The 22,700-nt window shown below is 35.3% G+C and overlaps 4 protein-coding genes across 5 annotated transcripts; 3 read left to right on the plus strand and 1 right to left on the minus strand.

The window, feature by feature from the left end:
* Positions 1-178: 178 nt before the first annotated feature.
* Positions 179-2,057, minus strand: LOC106304665. Its single transcript, XM_013741061.1, has 5 exons — positions 1,602-2,057; positions 1,172-1,337; positions 844-942; positions 645-743; positions 179-563 (listed from the first exon to the last, which is right to left on the minus strand). Exons 1-5 carry the CDS (start codon positions 1,718-1,720, stop codon positions 393-395), a joined length of 654 nt encoding a protein of 217 aa, XP_013596515.1. The 5' UTR covers positions 1,721-2,057; the 3' UTR covers positions 179-392.
* Positions 2,058-2,725: 668 nt separating this feature from the next.
* Positions 2,726-4,698, plus strand: LOC106305185. 2 transcript variants are annotated; one of them, XM_013741551.1, is made up of 5 exons: positions 2,726-2,795; positions 3,726-3,878; positions 3,955-4,174; positions 4,260-4,322; positions 4,411-4,698. In XM_013741551.1, the coding sequence occupies exons 2-5, from the start codon at positions 3,766-3,768 to the stop codon at positions 4,546-4,548; spliced, it is 534 nt and encodes a 177-aa protein (XP_013597005.1). In that variant the 5' UTR covers positions 2,726-2,795; positions 3,726-3,765; the 3' UTR covers positions 4,549-4,698. The 2 variants fall into 2 exon arrangements, with proteins under 2 accessions (XP_013597005.1, XP_013597004.1); XM_013741550.1 differs by lacking the exon at positions 2,726-2,795 and adding an exon at positions 3,348-3,516.
* Positions 4,699-13,513: 8,815 nt separating this feature from the next.
* On the plus strand, positions 13,514-14,135 carry LOC106303818 (uncharacterized protein At4g14450, chloroplastic-like). Its single transcript, XM_013740147.1, has one exon. The coding sequence runs from the start codon at positions 13,649-13,651 to the stop codon at positions 13,964-13,966; it is 318 nt and encodes a 105-aa protein (XP_013595601.1). The 5' UTR covers positions 13,514-13,648; the 3' UTR covers positions 13,967-14,135.
* A 4,887-nt stretch (positions 14,136-19,022) lies between these two features.
* LOC106301280 lies at positions 19,023-21,014 on the plus strand. The gene has a single exon (XM_013737644.1). It carries the CDS (start codon positions 19,479-19,481, stop codon positions 20,970-20,972), a length of 1,494 nt encoding a protein of 497 aa, XP_013593098.1. The 5' UTR covers positions 19,023-19,478; the 3' UTR covers positions 20,973-21,014.
* The last annotated feature ends 1,686 nt before the right edge of the window (positions 21,015-22,700 follow it).

Below are 22,700 nucleotides of genomic sequence, written 5' to 3' on the forward strand. Positions count from 1 at the left end.
TCCTACTCCATAATTAGTTCCCGTGCAATTGCCAACTTTACATACATAATTTACCAGTTTCAAATAGCTTAAATTGAAAGAAAGAAAAATAGAAGAAGAGACTTTTGTGTCTTATTGTGTATAATTTAATTATTATAATTGGTTAGCCTCGTGCATATCTTCGATCACCATGTATACTAAGATAATCACACCTGCTTCTACATAGATTATTACAGAATCGTTAGTCAGGACTGAAATAAAACAAACTGGAATAAATACTGAAAGAGAGAGAGAGGTAATTTTTGTTCCTTTGACCAAAAGATGACTCGATATTTAAATCAACGCATAAAGACAAAGTGAATCACATGAAATCTGCAAATCAAAGTGAATCACATATAGAAATTGGCATAATTCTAGTCAGTTTTAACTTTGGATTCCTTTTTGGCTTTGCTGGGTTTGTGCTTCATTGTCACGAAAAAGAGCAATGCTCCTACTATGGCCAACGCCTTGATGAAGCTTAAGAGGCGACGAAAAAACTCGTTACCTCCGAACAAGGCAGGGTTTGTAACGGCGTGATCCGCAAGCTACACAAAACGTACATTATACTCAGTCCTCAAAAAGATCCGTAGTCTAAAATCAGTACACATGGGTCTCAAGAAACGCACCTCACGGAATTTCGATACGGCTTGCTCAATTTGCTGCTCGTCAAAGTTTGACTTGTATAAATTGTGTGCCGCATCATACGACATAGTTTCGTTTAGGACCTAAACAAAAAAAACAAACCAGGAGACAAAACAAGGAAAAAAGTGAGATTTGAAAGAAAAATTAATGGCTGAAAAGGAACATAAAAATGTTGTTATATACCCTTTTGAACTTGAGGTAAAACAGTCCCAATTCTTCAACGTCGATGCGATGGTTGTAGAAATCATGATGTATCATTGTTGCAATGCCTTGTTGTAAAAGCTATATAACCCACAAGGAAACAGATTAATTTGGGCATAAAACCAAGAGATCTATAACTATATAAGCGATACCGCCCAAAATAAAAGGAACTACATAGTATTACGAGTCTTAACTATTTTTTTTTCCTTTTTTTTTTGATCAAAACTGTTTTATATATTTAAGTAGTGGCCTTGTTCTAGTTAGAGTTGGTTCGAGGGTTTCAAGCTTTTATTATAAGAGCAAACTGTACCAAGAGGAAAGCTCCAAAGAAGCTGCCATAGATGAAGATAATTCCACCAAGAGTCTTCACTATGATACTAACTGCCATAAGATGCTTAATTTGATCTCCTGAATAGCCTAACTTCGGTGTCCAGTAATCCTCTGTTCCTTCCCAATTGGATCTGAGCTCCATGTAACTAAATATAACAAAGAACAAAAAGTCCCACTGATTAAGTTTAGTCAATAACTGAGAGGAACTCTGATATTACTAGAAATCTCACATAGGAAATGAGTTACGATCTAAATAATATATAAAGGACACTTGTGACCTAGTCCACACCATCTATCATAAAAAAAATTAAAAATTTCAAGGCATCTTGCAATGATTCTATGAATTCTTGAAATCCTGTGAACAATAAGTAAAGATAATGAAAACAGAGGAGATGTTAGATGAGTCTTACTCATGCCAAGCAGAGAAGAAGAAGGATGACGCAAAGAGAGCTCTTCCAATAGTTTCAACATAAGGGAAAGTAGCAACTTTTCCTCCTAAGTTGTTCACTTTTCTCTGCACAAAATCCATCTCCGATGCTTACGGTGTACCCTACAAAAATAAGCTAGACGAAGATTATGAAAATGAGGAAAAGAAGTTGGGAGCGTTCGACGATTGTGTTGAAAGGAAGTCTTATTCTTTAACTAGCATATGGAGGAGGAATTTGAAGACGAAGCCAAAATAAAAATTGGTGATAAAATGATGATTCACAAGAGAGAGTGAAAGTCAGTCTTCTTCTTGAGAAAAATATTAAAAAATGCACGTTCTAAGCGCTTTAAAAAAACTTAAGAATAATTAAACCATTAACACGATAACAAGAAAAGGTGAATGTTTCTTGTAGGCCTTTAGTTTTGAAATTGTAAGGAATCGTAGCCGAAGAAGATAACTAAGAGCATCATTATTCCAGCAAATTTTCACGGTTGCTTAAATTTTTTTTTTTTTTTTTTATGAATTAAAAAAAATTAAAAAGTACACCAATCGCGGGCTGTCACGTGTTGGTGGAGCCCGCGAACAGTATAAGCAACAAATAAAACGGGGTGCTTATTTTGCATGCAGAAGGGATATTGCTTGTGTTTTTTGTGGAATTCCAAGCCATAATCAACCTTTTTTTAAGAAGGATAATGATGCTCTAAGTACCGGTGATGTTCATAGTAAAATGTATTGACAGCTGTAATTATGTTCATACGGTGCACTATTAATCAATACCTCATTCTTTACACCTCTATATACTTGGTGTGTTATCACGAAAAAAGCGAGACACTATAAAAAAATAAACTATTTAAATCCAACATAGTAATTCCAAATTCGAACACATACAAACGACGGCTGTAAGAGTTCTTGACACTTATTTTAGGTATTCGACACTTGGGTACATAACATGCAAGAGACTTAAACACTAGATAGACACTTGTTATAACAATTCACACCAGGACCAAACCATTCGTAATTCCTTACGCGCAAAAAGAGTCCATAGATGGAAACAGCTCATACAAGGATTTGGTGAAAACAAAAATAGAGAGACTGCGAAGAGGTAGTCAAAGAAGAAATTAAGTTCAGGAGAGAAGAACAATGCCAGTAAAATCCACATAATCATCTATCTAAGAAGGTGATATTTACTTGTTTGATTTTTGTTTGTTATTTTTATTACAATCTTGTTTAATCTACTTTGGTAAGAAGATAGATCTCACTTAAACCCACATGATTACATTAATATCACAACTGTGCATGGTCTTCTTAATTTATCACAAGAATTATGAGTCATGGCAGACAAGACACCTGCTAATCTTATTCTATAATTAATAATATACATACTAGCATGCTTATAAATATATATACTCTTTCTACCATAAAACTCTTTCGTTGAAGATGAGATTATTGACTTATATGCGAGCAAATTAGTTGTCATGTGAATGCCAATGGTTCCAATCTTACCAATAATGTCAGTATTATATTTAGGGGTGCTATTATCCTAAAACACTGTGTTATGCAACGCACATCTCTATCATATAATTATTTTTAATTAGTAGTGTTCTTTTGTGTGAACATTGACTTCAAAAACACCCAAATCATGATTCTCACTTTCTCTAAGATATAAAACACATGTAGATCATTTTATAATGAACATATTAGGCCTTTAATTTGTTAAAGGCGAGCCAGTCTGCGTCAATAGTGGTGTTTGTTTATTACGACTTAGTAGCTAAACCAACTTCCTCGTCAATGAATGCCTCCATTTTCCATTCATCTCTATTATTCTCAACTTATAAACTTTCTATTTAGTTACTTTTTCTTCGCTAAAGATTCATCAAAACCTAGACTTTTTGGAGCAAGTAAGTATCTCTTCACCCTAATCAACACCTTCAATTCTTGTTTCTTCTAGTGAAAATAATAAATGAGAGAAAAGTTAATTTTAGAAAAAAATAAAACAGTTTGTTTCTAGAGTTCTTGGCTTAACAAATGATTCTCATAAAGATTCTTATATATATCCTCTCTATGATGGTTTTGAAGTGTTTTCCTGTTTTGACCGCTACTTAATCAGATTTCATAGCTAAAATTGACATCAAGAACACGATCCGAGGATGTCAAACGTCAAGAACATAATGTGTACAACCTTAACAAGGTCAATGCCAGCAATTGCGTTCTTCGGTAGAATGGCATTTGCCCTTGTCTTTATCATCTCTGCCATCCAAGAGTAAGAAAATTAAAGTAATCCCTCCCAATATTTGAATCAAGAAGGCTTGACCTTTATGTCACGTACATGGTCTCAGCTATGCTGATCATTTTGGTGGCGGTGGCGGGCCGCTAGAGAAGACGGTGGGACCAGCAGTAAATGTGATGACCAAATATGGCTCTAAGGTTCTGACGTTTTACACGGGAATGCAAGTGGTCGCATTCGATGTTAGACTTTTAGAGTTTTCACTCATAACCGCAAAGGGAACTGCAGCTTTGTGGTTCATCTTTGGACAATCTATGCCTGCTTACTTCTTGGTAAAACCATATATATATTTCCATTTTGAATTTTATTTATTTTGTTTACAAGATTCTGATCTATAAACATGTTTCATTGATTCAGCTCGCAACACAAATGCTCTCAACTGTTATCCCTTTCCCTACAAACTTGAACGACTTCACTCAGGTTAGTAATTAGATTTGATGCCACGTAAATCCACACATATTGGTCTTATGTGATCAATTAATTAACAAATATTGTGATTGATTTGCAGAACTTGACGTTAATGGGTGCGTTACTCTATTACATTGGATTAAAACATAGTATCGACAACCTCGAGGAGGGAGAGAAGAGCAAGGAGAAGGAGAAAGAAGATGACAAGCCCTCCACTTCCAAATCCAAAGGAAACTAAAATGTGAATTCACAAACTCATTTGCTTTGTTTCGGTAGTTGTTATTGCCTCTCTCTTTGGTTTCGTCATTGGCTCTCCTTTTCGCCCCCCGAGCGCCTTGTTGAATATGTATTTTACCTTCTTTTTTGGTTAATCACTCTTTGATATCAGTTTTCGATCGAATGCTTTGTCTTCTGTTATGTTTCCTGGTTCCTATATTGGATTGTTCAGCTATGAAACGTAGGCTTGATATGGTTATATCCACCAAAGACATATTTTTTTGGCTACAGGAAATAGGAAATGCCACGTTCAGGTTAAGCACAGTACCACTAATGACGTGCTTCCAAGTGAGCGTATCAAAGTCGCTGACCAATGAAAATGGTAGTACTGTAAAAATCTTTTTATCCAGGTAGATCCACTTAGATAGATAATTTTAGTTCCCTCGGATAGAACAAATCTCACAATCCTCAAACAATTTCACATCATCAAAATCCTCCACCTTAGACTAAAGACACTAGGAACACAAGCTCTAGGGGAGATAGAACTCTTTATAGTTATCAAATATTAAGAACACAAGATATAACTCACAATAAGAAACTTCTTATTAATTTTTTTGAGGAAAATAGCTTAAAATCTCAGACTCACAAACTCATAAAATTCAACCGAATGCAATACTCTTGCATTTCTTATATATAAAAACACATAAATTCTAAACTCATTACGACTATATAATATTTAGATAACTCCAGTTTAAACTAGGGTTTAGGTAACTTGCCAATCAAGTTACTTTCAAGTTTATCTCCAACATTTTTCCCTTTAAACTTGAAGTTAACTTGAGTGACATCTTAAACTCCTATTAGCTCCTTCATCTCTTTGTACTTGATCCTTCTAAGTTCTTTTTTCAAAATGTCGGTTCTTTGTTCATCTCCTGACACATGCTGAACTTCTATCAAATCATTCTCAACGCACTCACGAATAAAATGATACCGTCTATGTATGTGTTTGTTGCGCCCATGAAACACATGGTTTTAGTAAGAGCTAGAGCCGATTTGTTGTCCACAAGTACTACCACTCTTTCACGTGATTGCCTGGTGATCTCCTCATACAAGTCTTGAAGCCAAATCGCATGTTTAGCTGCTTCGATTGCAGCCATGAATTCAGCTTCACAAGATGACAATGCAACATTTTTCTGCTTTTGAGAACACCATGTTATCAGACTGATTTCAAGATAGAAAACATGTCCTGCAGTGCTACGCACATCGTCTTCGTCCACGGCATGAGAGCTGTCACTATATCTCTTTAGGTCGGCTTTGGTTCCTCTGCAGAAGACAAGACCATACATCAAAGTTCTTTGCAAATACCAAAGTATTTGTTTTAGCGTTGTTCCATGGGATTTATTAGGTTGTTGCATGTATCGACTCAACTCACCAACAGTAGGAGGGATCCGGCTGCGTGTGAAGTAGGTACCTGAGACAACCGACATTTCTCTTATACTCCTTCTCGCCTATGTTTTTCTCATCGCTTCCCTTCGAAAAACGCAGACCCGGATCCATTGGTGCTTGAGCTGCATTGTAATCTTCCATCTTGGTTTCACTCAAAATTTTCTTTGCATATATTTTTTGGTTTAGAGTGATTCCAAACTCGTGCTGGCACACCTCAATGTCGAGATAGTACGTTAACTTTCCCAAATTGCTCATCTCAAATTTACTTGACATTCTCCTCTTAAACTCTTGTATTGCTTCCATGCTTGAACCTGTGACCAAAAGATCATCCACATACACGGCTACAAGTAGAAGTTGATCCTTGTCTCGACTTCGATACAATGCATGCTCCTTAGTACACTTCACAAAGTTGAGTTGTTCGAGAACTTTGTTTAGTTTCTCATTCCATGCCCTTGGTGCTTGTTTTAGACCGTAGAGTGCCTTGTTTAACATGTACACCTTATCTTCTTTTCCTTTGATCGTGTATCCTTCAGGTTGAGAAACATCTATTTCCTTAAGATCACCATGGAGGAAAGTTGTTTTCACATCCAAGTGATGTACTTCCCAATCGTTAGACGCTACTAAGGCTAATATAAAACGGATGGTTTCACTGGGACGAACACTTCTTCATAGTCGATACCATGCCTCTGTATATATCCCTTTGCCACAAGTCTAGCCTTGAACTTGTTAATGCTTCCGTCTGAATTTCTCTTTATCTTAAACACCCACTTCAAACCTATAGCTTTAGTTCCATTAGGAAGATCCACAAGGTCCCATGTTTTATTTTTCTCAATTGAGGTGATCTCATCGTCACAAGCATCTCTCCAAACTTTTTATTCCCTTGCTTCCCTATAACTCCATTGCTCATCATCGTTTAACATCAATAACTCCTCGCTATCTAACTCTGCCAGCAATATATAATCCTCAAGATAGCTCGGTTTCTTGCTTTCACGGGTTGATCTCCTTAACGCAATAATAACAGGCGCTTCCTCATCATCATCATCATGAATCTCAACGACTTCTTCCGCAACAACTTCTTCATTACCGTTGGCATCATCATCTTCGTTTATACCTTTGTTTCCAAAATCTCCAAACGTAACTTTAAACATTCATGGATCACTATCAACTTCTTTCTCCATTGTCTTCCAGCTCCAGCCTTGATTTTCATCGAACACTACGTCTCTACTCACCACGACCCTTCGGTTTGTCGGATCATATATTCTATACGCTTTAGACCCTGGCTCGGTTCCAAGGTGTACCAGTTTTCAAGACCTATCATCCAGCTTCTTGAGGTGTCCAACATCTATCTTGGCGCATCCTAAACATCCAAACACACGTATATTCCCTACGCTTGGTTTCTTCTTCTTAAAGACCTGATATAGTGTTTGTGATACTAGGACTCTTGTAGATACCTGATTTATAAGATATGTAGAGTGCCTCACAGCTTCTCCCCACAAGTAGTTTGGTATGCTCATATGTTTTAGAACACTTCTGGTCATTTCTAGTAGGGTTCTGTTTCTTTTCTCGACAACCCTGTTTTGTTGAGGAGAATAAGGGGCAGTGAGATGTCTAGATATCCCTGATGTCTCACATAAATCTGGAAACTCATTTGAACAAAATTCGCCACCACGGTATGTTCTAAGTGTTTTGATCTTCGCTCATGTTTCTTTCTCAACGATTACTTTGAACTTCTTGAATTTTTCAAAGGCTTCTCCCTTATCTTTGAGAAGAATAGACCACATGTAGAGGGAATGGTCATCAATCAGATCGAAGATATACATGTTCTTTGCGGGCATGGAGGGCGTGATAGGTCCGCAGAGATCCCCGTGAACGAGTTGTAGTACATGACTTGCACGGTATGATGTTGCTTTAGGGAACAATGTCTTGCTTGCTTCCCAAGTAGACAAGACGAGCATGTCTCTCTACCGACTTCCACATTAGGTATCCCAACAACAAACTCTCTCTTGATCATAGACTTCATCGATTCTCTCCCAATATGACATAACCCTGCGTGCCACTTATCAGCTTCACTAACCACCATTGTTTGTAGACACTTAGGTTTGGAACCTTCCATGAGAACCTTGTATAATCTGTTCTTTGACCGCTTAGCTCTTGTGATCAATCTTCCTTTTTTGTCGTGTAGAGTGAGGTAATCTTCTCACATTCGTACATCACAGCCTGACTCTGTGGCCTGACCAAGACTGATGATATTACTCCTTAAATCAGGTATGTAATACACATAGGCTAGAATTATGTTTTCTCCATTTCCGCTAATAAATAGAACTGAACCCTTTCCTTTGATATCGATGCACGAATCATCTCCAAATCTCACCTTGCCTGTGATTGTCTCGTCAATGTTTTGAAAGTAGTTTCGGTTTCTAGTCATATGGTTGCTTGCACCATTGTCGAGATACCAAGTATTTTCACCCACTAAGTTTGTTTCGAAATCTTGAGGGTTCATGTTCTTTTTGTTTAAAAATATTAATTTATGCATCATCAGGTCTTCTGCTTCTTAGGTATCATTATCTTTAGTCTCACGGGTTTCCTGCAGCTTTAGTAGTCGGTCAGGGCAGTCGATGGCAAAGTGCCCGTTCTTGTCACACCTGAAGCAAGTGATTTTGGATAGGTCGCGATCATAGTTGTAGACATAACGCCTGCGATCTATCCCTCTGTTATAGAACCGTCCGCCTCTGCCTCATCCTCTGTAGTTGTTGTTCTCAGTTCTCATGACTATTGTTATCACAATTCTGTTGTTGTGAGTCATTACTTGCGTACATCAGCTTTGTTTGATTGACTTGTACGTCATCTTCTTCCTCAGCTATACATTCCTCAAACGCCTTTAAGCGACCTACAATATCTTCGAAAGTTGTGGTTTTGAGGTTGAGTTCTTGCTCCAAGGATGTCACAATGTGAATGTACTTCCTTCTAGGAAGGCTTTTGAGAAATTTCTTGACAATCTTAGTTTCCTCAACACTCTCACCCAACACAGCTGACTTTGACGAAATTTCCGATAATCTTCCAACAAAATCATCTATCGTATTTGTTTATTTCATCTTTAGTCGGTCGAACTCTGCACTTAAGGTTTATAGTCGAGCTTCTCGAGCCATGTCTGCTCCCATGTGTCTCGCTTTGATGGCCTCCTAAACCTTCTTTGTTGTATCTAGTTCTCCAACCTGTAATATCAATGTTTCAGGTATTGATTGGAAAAGTAACGTCGTGGCCATGTTGTTCTTCTTGATGTTGTCGGATTCGGTTTCAACAACCTCCCGTATAATTTGTTGTATTCAACATTGGGCAACTAATTGAAGAAGGTCCTCCTCCTTCTCTAGGCTTCATGTATGCTGTGATATCTCCCATGACTTCCGTTTGCTCAAGATCGTCTCCGTAAGTTCTGATACCAAATATAATTATCAAATCTTAAGAACACAAGATATAACTCACAATAAAAAAACTCTTCTTGTTAAATCTTTTTGAGGAAAATAGCTCAAAACCTCAAATTCACAAACTCATAAAAACTCACACTGAATGCAATACTCTTACGTTCTTTATATATAAAACACACATAAATCCTAAGTTCATTAGGACTATATAATATTTAGATAAGTCCAATTTAATCTAGGATTTAGGTAACTTGCTAATCAAGTTAGTTTCAAGTTTATCTCCAACGCACTGAACAAAAGCTCTTATCTCCAATCAAAACATCTAACACAAATTAAAGGTAGTAAGTACGTGTGGATAATTGGATTTTCAGTATATTAGATTGGATATCAATCGTAGTCACATAAATCAAAGAAAGAATTGACATAAAGGACTCATAAATGAACACGTATACAGCAGTTACAGGCTTACTTTAATGAAGTTTGAAAACTTCCGCGTTGAAACTTTATATAAACAGAGGTTTGGAATTTATTTCTATACTACTTTTTATCCGCGTTTAGAAAGCGTTGATTTATTTTCGAAATAAAATAAAATTTTAATAGTAATTCAATATAAGATAGTGTATATGTCTAGAAATATTTGTCCGAAATCGAAGAACCAAAACCAAACCGAATTGATAAAATAATCAAGTGAATAATATATTTCGGATACTGAAAAACATAAACTGAACCAAAACTAAATCGCGAACCAAACATATATCCAAATTTTTAAAACATAAATTATATACATAAAAATATTAATTATATTTAATTTTTAAATAACCAATTATCTTAAAATATGATTTATGAACCAAACTACATTTGTTACAAAAAAAAACAAATTACCTAAAAAACTGAACTATCTGAATATTTTTATCCGAAAATTTAAAAATTATCCAAATTAAATAATATTTTTATTCAAAATATAATATATGTTCCAAAATCTAGGATATTATCACTTTAATGGACATATTTTTTTGTCTTTGTGATCATACTCATATCAGAAATAGAAGAAATAGAAGAAGACAGTTAATAAATATGGTGGTAGAAGAAAGCATGTAGATAATGTGTATCAAATTCTAACGTAGAGTTATGTTGAGGAAATTGTATGATAATAGTTTTCAAAAAAAAAAAAAAACTAATATGATAGTGGGGATAAGGGCTCTGCATAATACGTTGTAAGTCAATGTATATAAGTTTTTCATGAACATTACGTATGTTTTTAATTTAGCGCCTGTATATATAAGAGGGTCCCACATTAAGTATCAAGCGTTGTTAGTCTACATGCCAAATGGCCATTATACCATTAATGAGGGGTATTTGCCAAGGTATATTAAGGTTAATTGTTAGCAATGATCCTAAATTAATAATATTGATATTCTCAAGTAATCAAATGCAATTCCAGGCCCAAGAAAAATTGTTCAACAATCTATGGCCGGAGAAGTCATATCATGATATCAATGATATTGCCACATTACCTACCGACGTTATCACGTTTGACGTTATCATTGCTTGATGTTTCACTTTCATGATTTAATATTTAAGCGATAGTACTTGAGAAATCTAGAAGAATTTTGTGACTATTCTTTTCACTAAGCCATATTGATTAATTACTCGGAAAAAATCATCTCTGTGTAATTGTTTTGCTACACCTCTTGGTCTTTATCACAGTTGTACTGACATTCTCCTGCTGCCTTCATCTCAATCGATGCTGTGACAAAGGCGTAAATGCAAAGCTTCTCTTCTAGGTGATAATCTATCTTTTTTCGAAGGAGCGTAACAGCAGGATCTTCATTTCTTCTTCTATTGTCGATGTTCTCCATTCTGCTGCTGACTGAATTATGCGCTACCGACTTCTATCATACATATCAGTAAATGCAACATCAATAAAAAAATTAAACTTTTTTTTCATAAATAAACAGCAAAAAGTGAAAAAATCTTTCATTTGAGAAACTTATTTGACACTTATCAAATTATTAAAAGAATAAAAATTTGTTACAAATTTTTTTTTTAAAAGCAACTAATGTGGACGGCCTAATCTCCCCTTATATTTCAGTATTCTTCTCCTTATTACCTTCTTCTATTTCTTTGATGTAATAAGTTGCTCAATAACAACAATGTAAAACTGTTTAACTTTTAATATCACTACAAAAAATCAGTGATAAATGTATGTACGTAGTCATTAGTCAATAAATTTGATTTTATTGATATGTTAAATAATTATTTGAATAACAATATGATAATCGATAGAACATGAAATAATTTAGTCGACAGTGCAGTGCATAAAGTGATGCGGAAAATTTCACGAAAAAATCGCTTAATAACACTGTACTTCTCGTTGTTCAAAAAAAAAAAAAACACTGTACTTCTCATGTGTGTCCACAATTTTATGGATCGAAAATGGGCCACAGGTGCAATACCTTGGCTAAATGGGAGTATATATGAATAGAATATTTTATTTAACACCAACTTGACCTATAAAATAAAATAAATTAATAGTAATGAGAAACTGTCAAAATCTGGCGGTGGCATGAAGTATCAGTTAAACCAAGTCCATTGGATCCTAGTTACAATGGTCCCACCTCGCAACGTCGGTTCTTTCGTTGCTTTCTCATGTTTCATCGTAATCATCCTTTTTCTTTTTTTCTCATGTGAATATGAAAAAAACCCTCAGAAAGGTTAGACTCTGAGTAACAAATCAAATTGACAAAAACAAACCTTATTGCGTTTTATCAAGGTTGCGATTGGTAAATACTAGAGTAAATAGGAGTAAATAAAGTAGATTAAAAAGGTGAAAAAGTTTCAGAGTAAACTAATAAAATACAATAAAAATAAAAGTTACACATAGCGTTAATTGATTTTCTCTCACATAACTACGAGGGAAAAAGTTAGTCATTTTACATTTGATTTAACAGTAGCTGGAGTAAAACATATAAAATCAATAAAAAACTTTTTCACCTGATTAGTTTATATTTTATACAGTGGCCGAAGTCAGAGTAAAATATTTCTCGCTGATATATTAACGCTATTAGTGATAACCCGTCAAACGCCAAATCGTATGAATCATCGAAAAATGTTACTATAAAATAACATTATCATATTAGTAAATTAGGGGAATAAAGTAAGAAACATAGAATATTATTAGGTTGGAAAATTTAGAATTTAGAAGAAAGAAAAGAAACGTAGGACTGAGAAATCCAGCAAAGCCACAGAAAATAAAGTAGAAAAGTTAAACAAAAACAGCTAAGTCCTTCCTTTCATTATCTTTGACCATACCCAAACTGTGTGTGCAGTCCACATAAACAGAGGACTGACATTTTATCCGTTAAATTTGATTTAATTTGTTACTCGTTTCGATTTGATCCGAAAATTTTAAATATCCGTAAACTTTCGAAGCAAAACAAATATTAAAAATCAATATCCGTTAAAATCGAAACAAATTACAAATATTAAAATTTTTGAAAGCGAATATCTGATCCGATCCGGCAATATATAAATACATGATCTTGATTATATTTAAAATTTTTAATGTATAAAATTATATAATTATTATTCTAACATAATATTTGATAAATTATATTCACATTACTACTTATATAAAAATATTACATAAAAGGAAGATAACACATTTATGACAATTATAAAATTTTTTTAAAGTTTTCTGTTATTATAATTGCTAACTAAGTTCAAAAAATTTACAAAATATGTAGATTCACTACTTCTTTTAATTTTTATCATATATATCATGCAAAAAAATATTTTACAAAACAAATTTGTATCAAAATTTTAAGATTATTTGTATTAATCAAAACATATGAGATATCCGTAAGTATTCGTAAATATCCGCAAATATCTATTTATTTACAGAATATCTGTTTTCCGAATATCCGTATTTTTTCGAAGCAAAGCAAATCGAAAAATTAGATATCTGTGACATACGAAGCAAATCACAAATACCTTCAAAAACCCGAATATCCAATCTTTGCCCAGCCCTACCCTAAACGTACCATCTTTTTTTTTTTTGGTAAAATAAACATACCATCTTTCTACGCATAATACACGCACACGCCTTTATATATATAACACACGCACACCAATCTTTAAGGCTCACATATCAAAACTCCATCTTCTCCCTCAGATCTTTACGGACAAACCACAAATCTCATTTTAGCTTCCAAGTCGCTTATTTAGTCCTTTTCTTCAACACTCCTTAGTTCGCTCTTTATGTCTACGACGATGAAGACGCCGGGCTGCAGCTCTGGTTCCGGTAATCAGCGGCAGCCCAGTCGTTTACAAAAGCGACCTCCGGCGTTAAAGATAGTTCCTGCTCCGGCGAATAACTGGAAAACGGCTATTCCTCTCCTCTCGCCGCTAGCTCTTTCCCCAGACTCTCCAGTCTACCAACCGCCGGTTGAGAATCAGACGAAAGCTGCTGCGGTTGCGGTTGAGAAAACGCCGGTGTTCAAGACGTGGCAGCATCCTGCGGCGCCGTTTTGTTACGATTTATCATCGACGTTTGTTCAACCGTTTGTACCTGTTTAGTTTTAGATCTAAAGGTTCAAAAAAGTACAGTTTCTTTTGGTCTTGTGTAAACTAATGGCCCACATTTACGCGATTTGTTTTTAAACAAACGCGCGTTTTACTATTTTGTGGTTGGAACAACGCTATTTTAGTAATAGATAAATAAATTAAAAGAAATATTAAATAACAATCGTCTGTTTATCGGCATGGTGCAACTGCAAAACGCATAGATAAGTTGGTCTTCGTCAAACGCATAGAAAAGTCTAATCCGTTTGTTTCCTTCTTCCACAATAGACTGTTTAATCGAATTATTGTGTATGTCTGTCTATGCGTATAAGAATACTACGTCGTTGAAATGTGCGAATACAACTAATGTGGACACAATGATTTAGGTTACTATTTGAGTATTTGTATTTGATTGGCTAACGGTTTGGTAAAATAAACGATTTGATCGATTTACTGACTTGCGTGTGTGTAAGACCATAGTTAACCCTAGCAGCCCACTAGGGGTGTTTAATTTTTTTTTTTTTAATTTTTTTTTTATTAAAAAAAATTTAAAAAGAATACAATCGCGGACCGCCACGTGTCGGTAGGATCCGCAAACAGAACAAACAGCAACGCTTAAACAAGCACCAGAAGCGCTGCTGTTTAGATTTTTCCTGGGACCTACTCATTTGTTTATTTTTTTTAAGCACTCTCCCCCTAAGAGCATGTTTATCCCTAAGAAACTTAAGTTTTTTTTATTTAAAAAAAAAAATTAAAATGCAAACCAATCACGGGCCGCCACGAGTCAGTGGAGCCCGCGAACAGTGTAAAAAACTCATTAAAATCGGTTCTTAATTAGTAGTTTTTGTAACCGATCTTTAAGGGTTTTGTGGGGATCCACGCACTAATAACCTCACTAAGGATCCCAGATAAACATGCTCTAACCTCCCTGGTTAATGATGGTCTAATGTTTTGAAAATCTCACTAACACGAGCGTGCATGGTGGGCTGGGCCTACTTTCTAAAAACTTCATTCATGGAAGTTTTTTGCCAGTAGAATAAAAACTTCAGTGATAGAATTCGATCAATTAATGTTTTTTTGTTGTCAAAAAATAGTTCTTTAGGGGAAAACTTATCACCCAAATCCAATTGGAATGTGAGCACAATGAAGAAAAACGAAGAAGAAAAAGCAAATACACAATCAATATACTAGCCCAAAACAATGAAATAAGGTCAAAGCCCAAACCACTCAGTTGTAATAAGTCAAAACCCAAGACCAAAAAGAAATTGCTTCAATCTTCTAAATCATTCTCTGAAGTCCTTCACCAAAAACAAACTCTCATGGAAAGCTCTTTTGGAGACACTCATCCTTCACAGGTTATTCATTTTGCTTGTTTTTTTCTTTGTTTCTGTTTCTATCCATTTCTCACTCTATGGCTCACATTAAGAATCAAAAGTTATAGTTGAATAAAAATTCAGTAAAATCGATTAAATAAAGATCAATTCAGTTACAACAAAACATCAAAATTTCTACACTATGTGGTTCGGTTTTGATCTCAAATGCTCACCCTTGCATACTCTTTATACCACTCTAACTTAATAATAAAAAAATGAGACGACAATGAAGCTTAAAATAGTATCAATCTTGTTGATATCCGTGAACCTTTTCAAGTGGAGAACAAGAATATCTTGCAACTTTCATAACTCTGGCTTCTTGTTCCCTTGCTTGTGTTCTTTATAGCCAGGACACCACTACATATCAAATGACCGGAGAGGCTTTTCTGCTAAAGAAGCTTCAAAGCAAGATAACAAAGAGACTTCATTTGCCATGTCTTCCTCACCGTAAAACTTGACTTCAACTAGATCATTCAAGTAAAAGATGCCATAGCACGAAACGATTAAACATGATGCAAGCATTTGAATAATAGTTTTGGGTGTAGAGTAATAATCTCATTGTCTTGGCTGGGCAGGAAATGTTGATGCTAAAAACACAAACAAGCGAAACTTTTCTTCTTTTTCATTTTCAGCAAAGAAATCGATCAGAAAAAAATGCATGCCTACTTGTATATTTTCACACCGATAAGTAAGCAATCTTGGACCTCGTAGTTTAGTGATCTGCATTTGGGACGCCATATGAATTCATATTTTTTAAATAAAAAACAATCACACAAATATTAAGTCGAATTGATTCTTAATTAGGGGATTACTAGTTAGTACAAGAATATTAGTTTTGATAAAGTGACACTCATGATGCATGTGACAAATGTCCAAATGGAAAACACCAAAATCTAAACCTAAAAATTGACTTATTATAATTATGTTAAGAGATGTGGGGCGAAAGTTGTTGGCTCACCACGCCCTGCAATTAGTCTTATCTATTTGTATTCTACAGCATCGCAAAGAAATGAAAACGTTATATTAAGATTATCCTATAGATTATATACTATGTGCTTGTGAAATATTGTGTAGAATTTTTATTCAACATCCTCATTTCAATTTACTAGGTCATGCCAGGTACAATGGAACCACATAGTTTTGTCAGAAGTTTATATACAAATTAATTTGATTAAAAATAACAATCAATTCGTAAGAAATTAGTGAGAAACTTACAAACAAACAACAGCAAAGGCTCCGAATGGTGACGTGCAGGACAACTGCGGTACGGTTGTAATAGTAACGAAAATATATAGATACATAAATATATGTAGATGTTTTTGTTACTATTCACGGTGGTGCGGTGCGTGGCTGTTCGTCATCATTCGAAACCAAAATATGACGTATCAATGCATGGCGGCATGGTTAGTAACTAGTTAAAATAAAAAATCAGTTTCTTCGAAATGATTCTTGATTAGTAGTATTTTAGAACTCGACATTATTAGCCACTGAAAATTACACATAAAAGACAAACATTTGATAGTCAAAAACATCATCGGTCTATGTCATGGAGTTATCAGATTGTGGTCTATGTTTGTTGAGACTGTCATTTTCTTACTAATGGTGCGAGTTGTCGGGTATCGTGGGAGGAACGCGAAGTTGAAGTCTAGGTTCAAAAAGGTTTGCTCAAGGCTAGTTTTTGAAAAGTTCATGTAAACGAACGGAAAAAATAGTAGATGATCAAAAGAAAAACTTATATGATTAATAGGTATGTGTGTAATTATTTGTTGTGATGGTGAATACCAATTTTAAGAAACATTATTCGAAATTGACTTATTTTCGAGAACTTCTAGGTTCACCAATGAATAGAATTGTGTTATTTCATATTTGATATTTTTTAAAAAGGAAACAAAATATTGTCAAATTATATAATGTTTTGAAAATTAAAAAGTAAAAATAAATAAATAAATAGTAGTAATTACAAAAAAAAAAAAAATTACCATCGTCAGCAAAACACTAAACTCTAAATCATAATCACTAAATCATAAATCTTAAACCCTTGGGTAAATCTTAAACCTTTGGATAAATCAAATAAAAAACACTAAACACTAAAACCCTAGAGGGTTTGGGGTTTATGATTTAGGGTTTAGGGTTTTAGTGTTTACTATTTTTTATTTAGAGTTTATGATTTATCCAAGAGTTTACCTGAAGGTTTAGGATTTAGGATTTAGGATTTAGGGTTTAGGGATTAGGATTGTTTTGCTCACGACGTAAAAAATATTTTTAAAAAAATATTTTTTTTTGTAAATACTATTTTTTATCTTTTTATTTTAATAACATAATATAATTTGACAATATTTTGTTTTCTTTTCTAAAATATATCAAATTTGAAATAATGAAATCATATTGATCGGGGGAGGGAAACCCAGAATAACTCTTCGAAATTGTTGCGATCGAAATGTCACCCGAATTTATTGATCAATCAAATATATTTGATGGAGAAGTATTTGATAAAATTCCACTGAGCTGGAAACCAATCTGTAATTTTCTTTCTCTTGTCTCTGTGTGCTTTGTCTCATCTTAAAATGAAGAATTTAAGTCACCAACTCCTCCTCCACTCAACCAATCATCCTGCACAAAAACGTTTATTTTATTTCTAGTTAATTTAATCGAAAACATCTCAAACACGATGAACAGAATTTCCGAGTCCAAGAGAACTAACACCGTGTTGAATAATGTCTCACTTTGATATGATATTAGATTTTCTTTCGCAAATTAGGTCAACTAATAAAATGGTGATGAAAAGATAGAGAAAGATACTTAGCAAAAAAAAAAAAAAAAGATAGAGAAAGAGTTGCGATTTTCTTTAGTTTGTGGGTGTCAAATTAGGTATTCTTTAGCCGACGAAAAATCTAAAGAGAATGGAGACAACAAGAACATACACCGGTCAAACGTATTATAGCTCTTTTGTAAATTAACTTTACAAGTGAAGTGCTTTCTTGTTTCCAATGTTATGGTCTCAAGCTGTAATGATGTCACGCACACACCGCAACTATGCTAATATTCGAAAATTTTCATTCAATTGAAAAGAAAACGAAAAGAATAGATGTTGGAGTAAACTATTTTATCAAGATTCCATTATTTATCTTTTTGTTTTTAATTTTCATCATTTATTTTTGATTGAAGAAGAAGAATGTTCAATGCAGTCATTCCACCACTAAAGAAAGGCCCATTTCATATTTAAAGAAGACGTATGAGACAGGACATAATTCAATTTATGTTAGTTCGCTGAAAAAACAAATATAATCTTGAGAAAAAAAAAACAATTTTAGTAGACAATTAATTTTGTATTAATACATATATGTAATGTAGAACAAATGAATGACCGATATCATTAGAAAAAGGGTTGAATACCCTTTTTTGGGTCCTATCGTAATAATCACTAATCAGTACTAAAACATTTTTGTTTTGCTAATCAAGTATGTTGACTTCTTGTTTTTGTACGGTGACTATAGAAAGTATATTGGTCGTTTTAAAGAAAAAAATGATTGATGGTCAAAACAGAGTACTATTTAGAAACTATTGCAAGAGATTATAAACAAAATCGTAGATTGATACTCCATTAGGTTGTTGAAATAAGTTGGAATTTCAGTAATTATATAATGCCAAAACAAGAAAAACATTAGTGGAACAAGTACGACCTGCATCACTCCATTTCAAAATTTTAATTTAACAACAACTCTCTCTCTCTCTCTCTCGGTCTCTCTCCTACTCCACTCCACTTTTTCCAAGATTCAAAATCTCTGAACTTTCTCTCTCTACAAGAAACTTGCGAGCTGGGACCAAAGCAAATCAAGTCTCCTCCTCCTCCTCCTTCTTCCTCCTTCTCCTCTGCTTCACCACTTTATCACTTTACCCTCTCCAATACGCGCAAAAAGCAAATCATAACACATCAAATGGTTGTGTCTTCCTTTTAAGCACCGCCCATAATCCCCAATGATTATACCCTTTCCATGCGCGAATCCCCCCACCTCGTTTCTCGCCAAAGCTCAAACATTCCCCCTTCTTGAAACCCCCTTTTAATCTTTAACCCCTGAGATAGAGAGAGAGAGAGAGAGAAGAAAGAAACAAACTTTATTCGATTATCTCTGTTTCAAAGTCTCGATCTTCTGGCCATGGTCGCAGAAGCTTGGCTGGTGAAGATGAGCACAAACCTCAAACACGCCCTCCTCCTCGAACCCTCCTCCAAAAAAGCCCCTCTCCCCAAGCAAACAATCGGGATCCTATCCTTCGAAGTAGCCAACATCATGTCCAAAACAGTCCACCTCCACCGCTCCCTCTCCGACTCAGAGCTCTCCAAGCTCAAATCCGACGTCTTCCTCTCCCAAGGAGTCACAAAGCTCGTTTCTTCCGACTCCAACCACCTCCTAGACCTCGCCGTCTCCGAGAAGCTCGACGACCTGAGCCGCGTGGCCAGCGTGGTCTCCAGGTTAGGCAAGAAGTGCAACGAGCCCGCTTTACAAGGTTTCGAACACGTCTACGAGGACATAGTGAACGGTGTTATCGATTTTAGGAAGCTAGGGTTCTTGGTCAAAGATATGGAGAGTATGGTTAAGAAGATGGAGAGGTTCGTCAACGCTACTTGTACTCTTTACTGCGAGATGGAAGTGCTGACTGAGCTCGAGCAGGCGGTGGTGAAGCTTCAGAGAACCGGACACCATCAAGGCAGCGTTAAGGCCTTTGAGCAGAAGCTTATGTGGCAGAGACAGGACGTCAAGAGTCTTAGAGAGGCTTCTCTCTGGAACCAGACTTATGATAAGGTTGTTGAGATGCTCGCTAGAACTGTTTGCACGATCTACGGCAGGATTGAGACTGTGTTTGGTGGGTTGGGTCTGAGAGGTAAAAAGGATTCGACTTTGAAGAGGAGGGAGGCAGAAGGGTTTACGCGTGAAGCGGATTTTAGTTTCCCTTGTGGGACTAATCCTGGGAGGATGTTCATGGAGTGTCTCCATATGAACAGCTCTGTTTCTTCGAGGAGTCATGATGATGAAGAAGATAGCGAGGAGGCTCGTAGTATCACGTTTCCTAGAGCAATGAGGAGTAGTAAGTTCGGTTCCAAGAGCAGGTTAACTCAACACGCTTCACCTTCAACCATTGGAGGATCTGCTTTATCATTACACTATGCGAATGTGGTTATAGTTGTGGAGAAGCTTCTCAAGTACCCTCATCTAATAGGAGAAGAAGCTAGAGACGATCTTTACCAAATGCTACCGACGAGTTTGAAAACATCGTTGAAGGCTAACCTCAGGTCATACTTGAAGAACGTTTCGATCTACGACGCTCCTCTAGCTCACGATTGGAAAGAGGCTATAGATGGGATACTCTCCTGGCTTGCTCCGTTGGCTCACAACATGATCAGATGGCAGAGTGAGCGCAACTTTGAGCAGCATAACCAGATTGTGAAGAGGACTAATGTGCTTTTGCTTCAGACCTTGTACTTTGCTGATAGGGAGAAGACGGAAGCTGCCATTTGTAAGCTTCTTGTCGGGTTGAACTACATTTGTCATTACGAACAGCAGCAGAATGCGTTGTTGGATTGTGCGAGTAGCTTTGATTATGAAGATTGTTTTGAGTGGCAGAGTCAATGCCAAGCAGCTTACTTGGACTAACATTTTGGTTTTGTTTCAAGTGTTGTTTTATAGATACATTTGTTTATGATTCAACACACATTGTGAATATCTAAAACTCTCTAGTGTTGTTTGCATACTTAAAAAAAAAAAAGATTGTGGAATTGAGATTTCAGTTGTGACTTTGCTCCAATGTTTGAGATGGTTAGAATCATTGGTAAGCGATGATAAATGGATGTGAGATTCTTTGCAGATGGGGAAATAGAGCCAACTACCAAGAGAGAGGTTTGGTGAAGAAGGGCATTCAATCAGAGGGAGAGTGGGTAGAGAGTGTGCATTGATGATGTCTTATTGAACCAATATTGATAGCTTACACAGTTTTAAAAGCTATAACGACAGCCTCTTGTTTCCTTTCCTATCTTGTCAGTTGAGTTTGACAATGTAAACGCTTTTATAGTCATATATATATATATATATATATATGTCAGCTCATCAAACTGAACTCGTGTTCTGATTTCCTACAAAAGGGCACTTCCATGCTGCTGGCTAATGCATACCAGATTCTCAAGAGAGAAACAAACACACATTTGAGTGTAGGTGAAGATGTGAAATCTGAGCAGGTATGTCAATGACATACCTTGTAGGACTTAGAGAAAATGCTTTCAAATACATCTTTAAGCAATTCCAAGTACTCTTTGAGGTACTCCTGGACTGACTGGTCAACAATAATGCTCTTACAACCATTTCAAAAATGTTTGTTTAAAACTGGTCAACATAAATGCCTAAAATGAATTATATTATCCCAGAAGACTCTTACAACCACAATTACTGACAAACTTTGATCACTATATATATAGTTACGGTTACTGAAGTTATCTATCAAGTTGGCTAGGTACGGTCCATGAATCTTCTAAGCTCGTTTCTTGATATGTGAGAGAGTTAGATTGATCTTGTAAGTTGTAACTGTAATCTACAACGGACATGGTGAATTATTGCTCAAGAGGATAAAGCCAAGGATTCCATAGAGTTTCACATTCCGTGAACTCACATATGTAACATCGTGAGATTCGTTTCTGAGTTAACTCGTGAGAGTCATTAGACTTTAAGGATTGATTCATTGAAGATTTTGGTGTATGATTCATCCGCAACAGGAATTGCCATATATCGAACTACGTACCAAACTTATTTTCTCGATTACATATATAACAGAACCCTCGGAGTCATTCTCGAACTTGGATTTTGGTCTTTGTTATAAATGATGTTAAAGATTTTGTTACACATGCGACGTAATTTGGTTTTTAGTTAACTAGGTTTGCATCAAACCTTGCCGAATTGAACCAAAAATGCGAGTAGGTCCTATAATCAGTTAATTTGTTCTTTAGATATTTTACTGAACTGAACCAAATCGTTTGGTTAGAGCCTGGTTTAGTTTGGTTAGTTTCAGTTGAATTATAATTTTTTTTGGTGGACAACAGTTAAATTAGAATATATTGGTAAATATGACTTGAAATTTGGATATGATTTTTGGTTTTTGTTTGGTATAAACCGGTATGTTTCAGTTTGATTTTTTTTTTAAATAAAAAAAAACTAACCGACTACAAAATCGAATCGAGAACCAATTTTTTTATTTTAAAAAAGTATGCTGATATGAACTAAAATTCTAACCGGATCTAAACCACGAATCAAAATTTTGGTTCGGCATATTCGGTTTGATTTGTTAGTTTCCGAAACATAGATGAATCGACGATCTATTTCCCAACGATAACTATC

The sequence above is a fragment of the Brassica oleracea genome, chromosome C7, assembly GCF_000695525.1.
Source record: "Brassica oleracea var. oleracea cultivar TO1000 chromosome C7, BOL, whole genome shotgun sequence".
Lineage (NCBI taxonomy): Eukaryota > Viridiplantae > Streptophyta > Magnoliopsida > Brassicales > Brassicaceae > Brassica > Brassica oleracea.

Coding starts and splice junctions, on each gene's coding strand:
- LOC106304665 (XM_013741061.1), bottom strand. CDS start 1,720: ATGGATTTTGTGCAGAGAAAAGTGAACAACTTAGGAGGAAAAGTTGCT. Junction 1,338..1,601: donor TTCTTCTCTGCTTGGCATGA/GTAAGACTCATC, acceptor TGTTATATTTAG/TTACATGGAGCTCAGATCCA. Junction 943..1,171: donor TCTTTGGAGCTTTCCTCTTG/GTACAGTTTGCT, acceptor TGGGTTATATAG/CTTTTACAACAAGGCATTGC.
- LOC106305185 (XM_013741551.1), top strand. CDS start 3,766: ATGTCAAACGTCAAGAACATAATGTGTACAACCTTAACAAGGTCAATG. Junction 3,879..3,954: donor ATCATCTCTGCCATCCAAGA/GTAAGAAAATTA, acceptor ACATGGTCTCAG/CTATGCTGATCATTTTGGTG. Junction 4,323..4,410: donor ACTTGAACGACTTCACTCAG/GTTAGTAATTAG, acceptor ATTGATTTGCAG/AACTTGACGTTAATGGGTGC.
- LOC106303818 (XM_013740147.1), top strand. CDS start 13,649: ATGTCTACGACGATGAAGACGCCGGGCTGCAGCTCTGGTTCCGGTAAT.
- LOC106301280 (XM_013737644.1), top strand. CDS start 19,479: ATGGTCGCAGAAGCTTGGCTGGTGAAGATGAGCACAAACCTCAAACAC.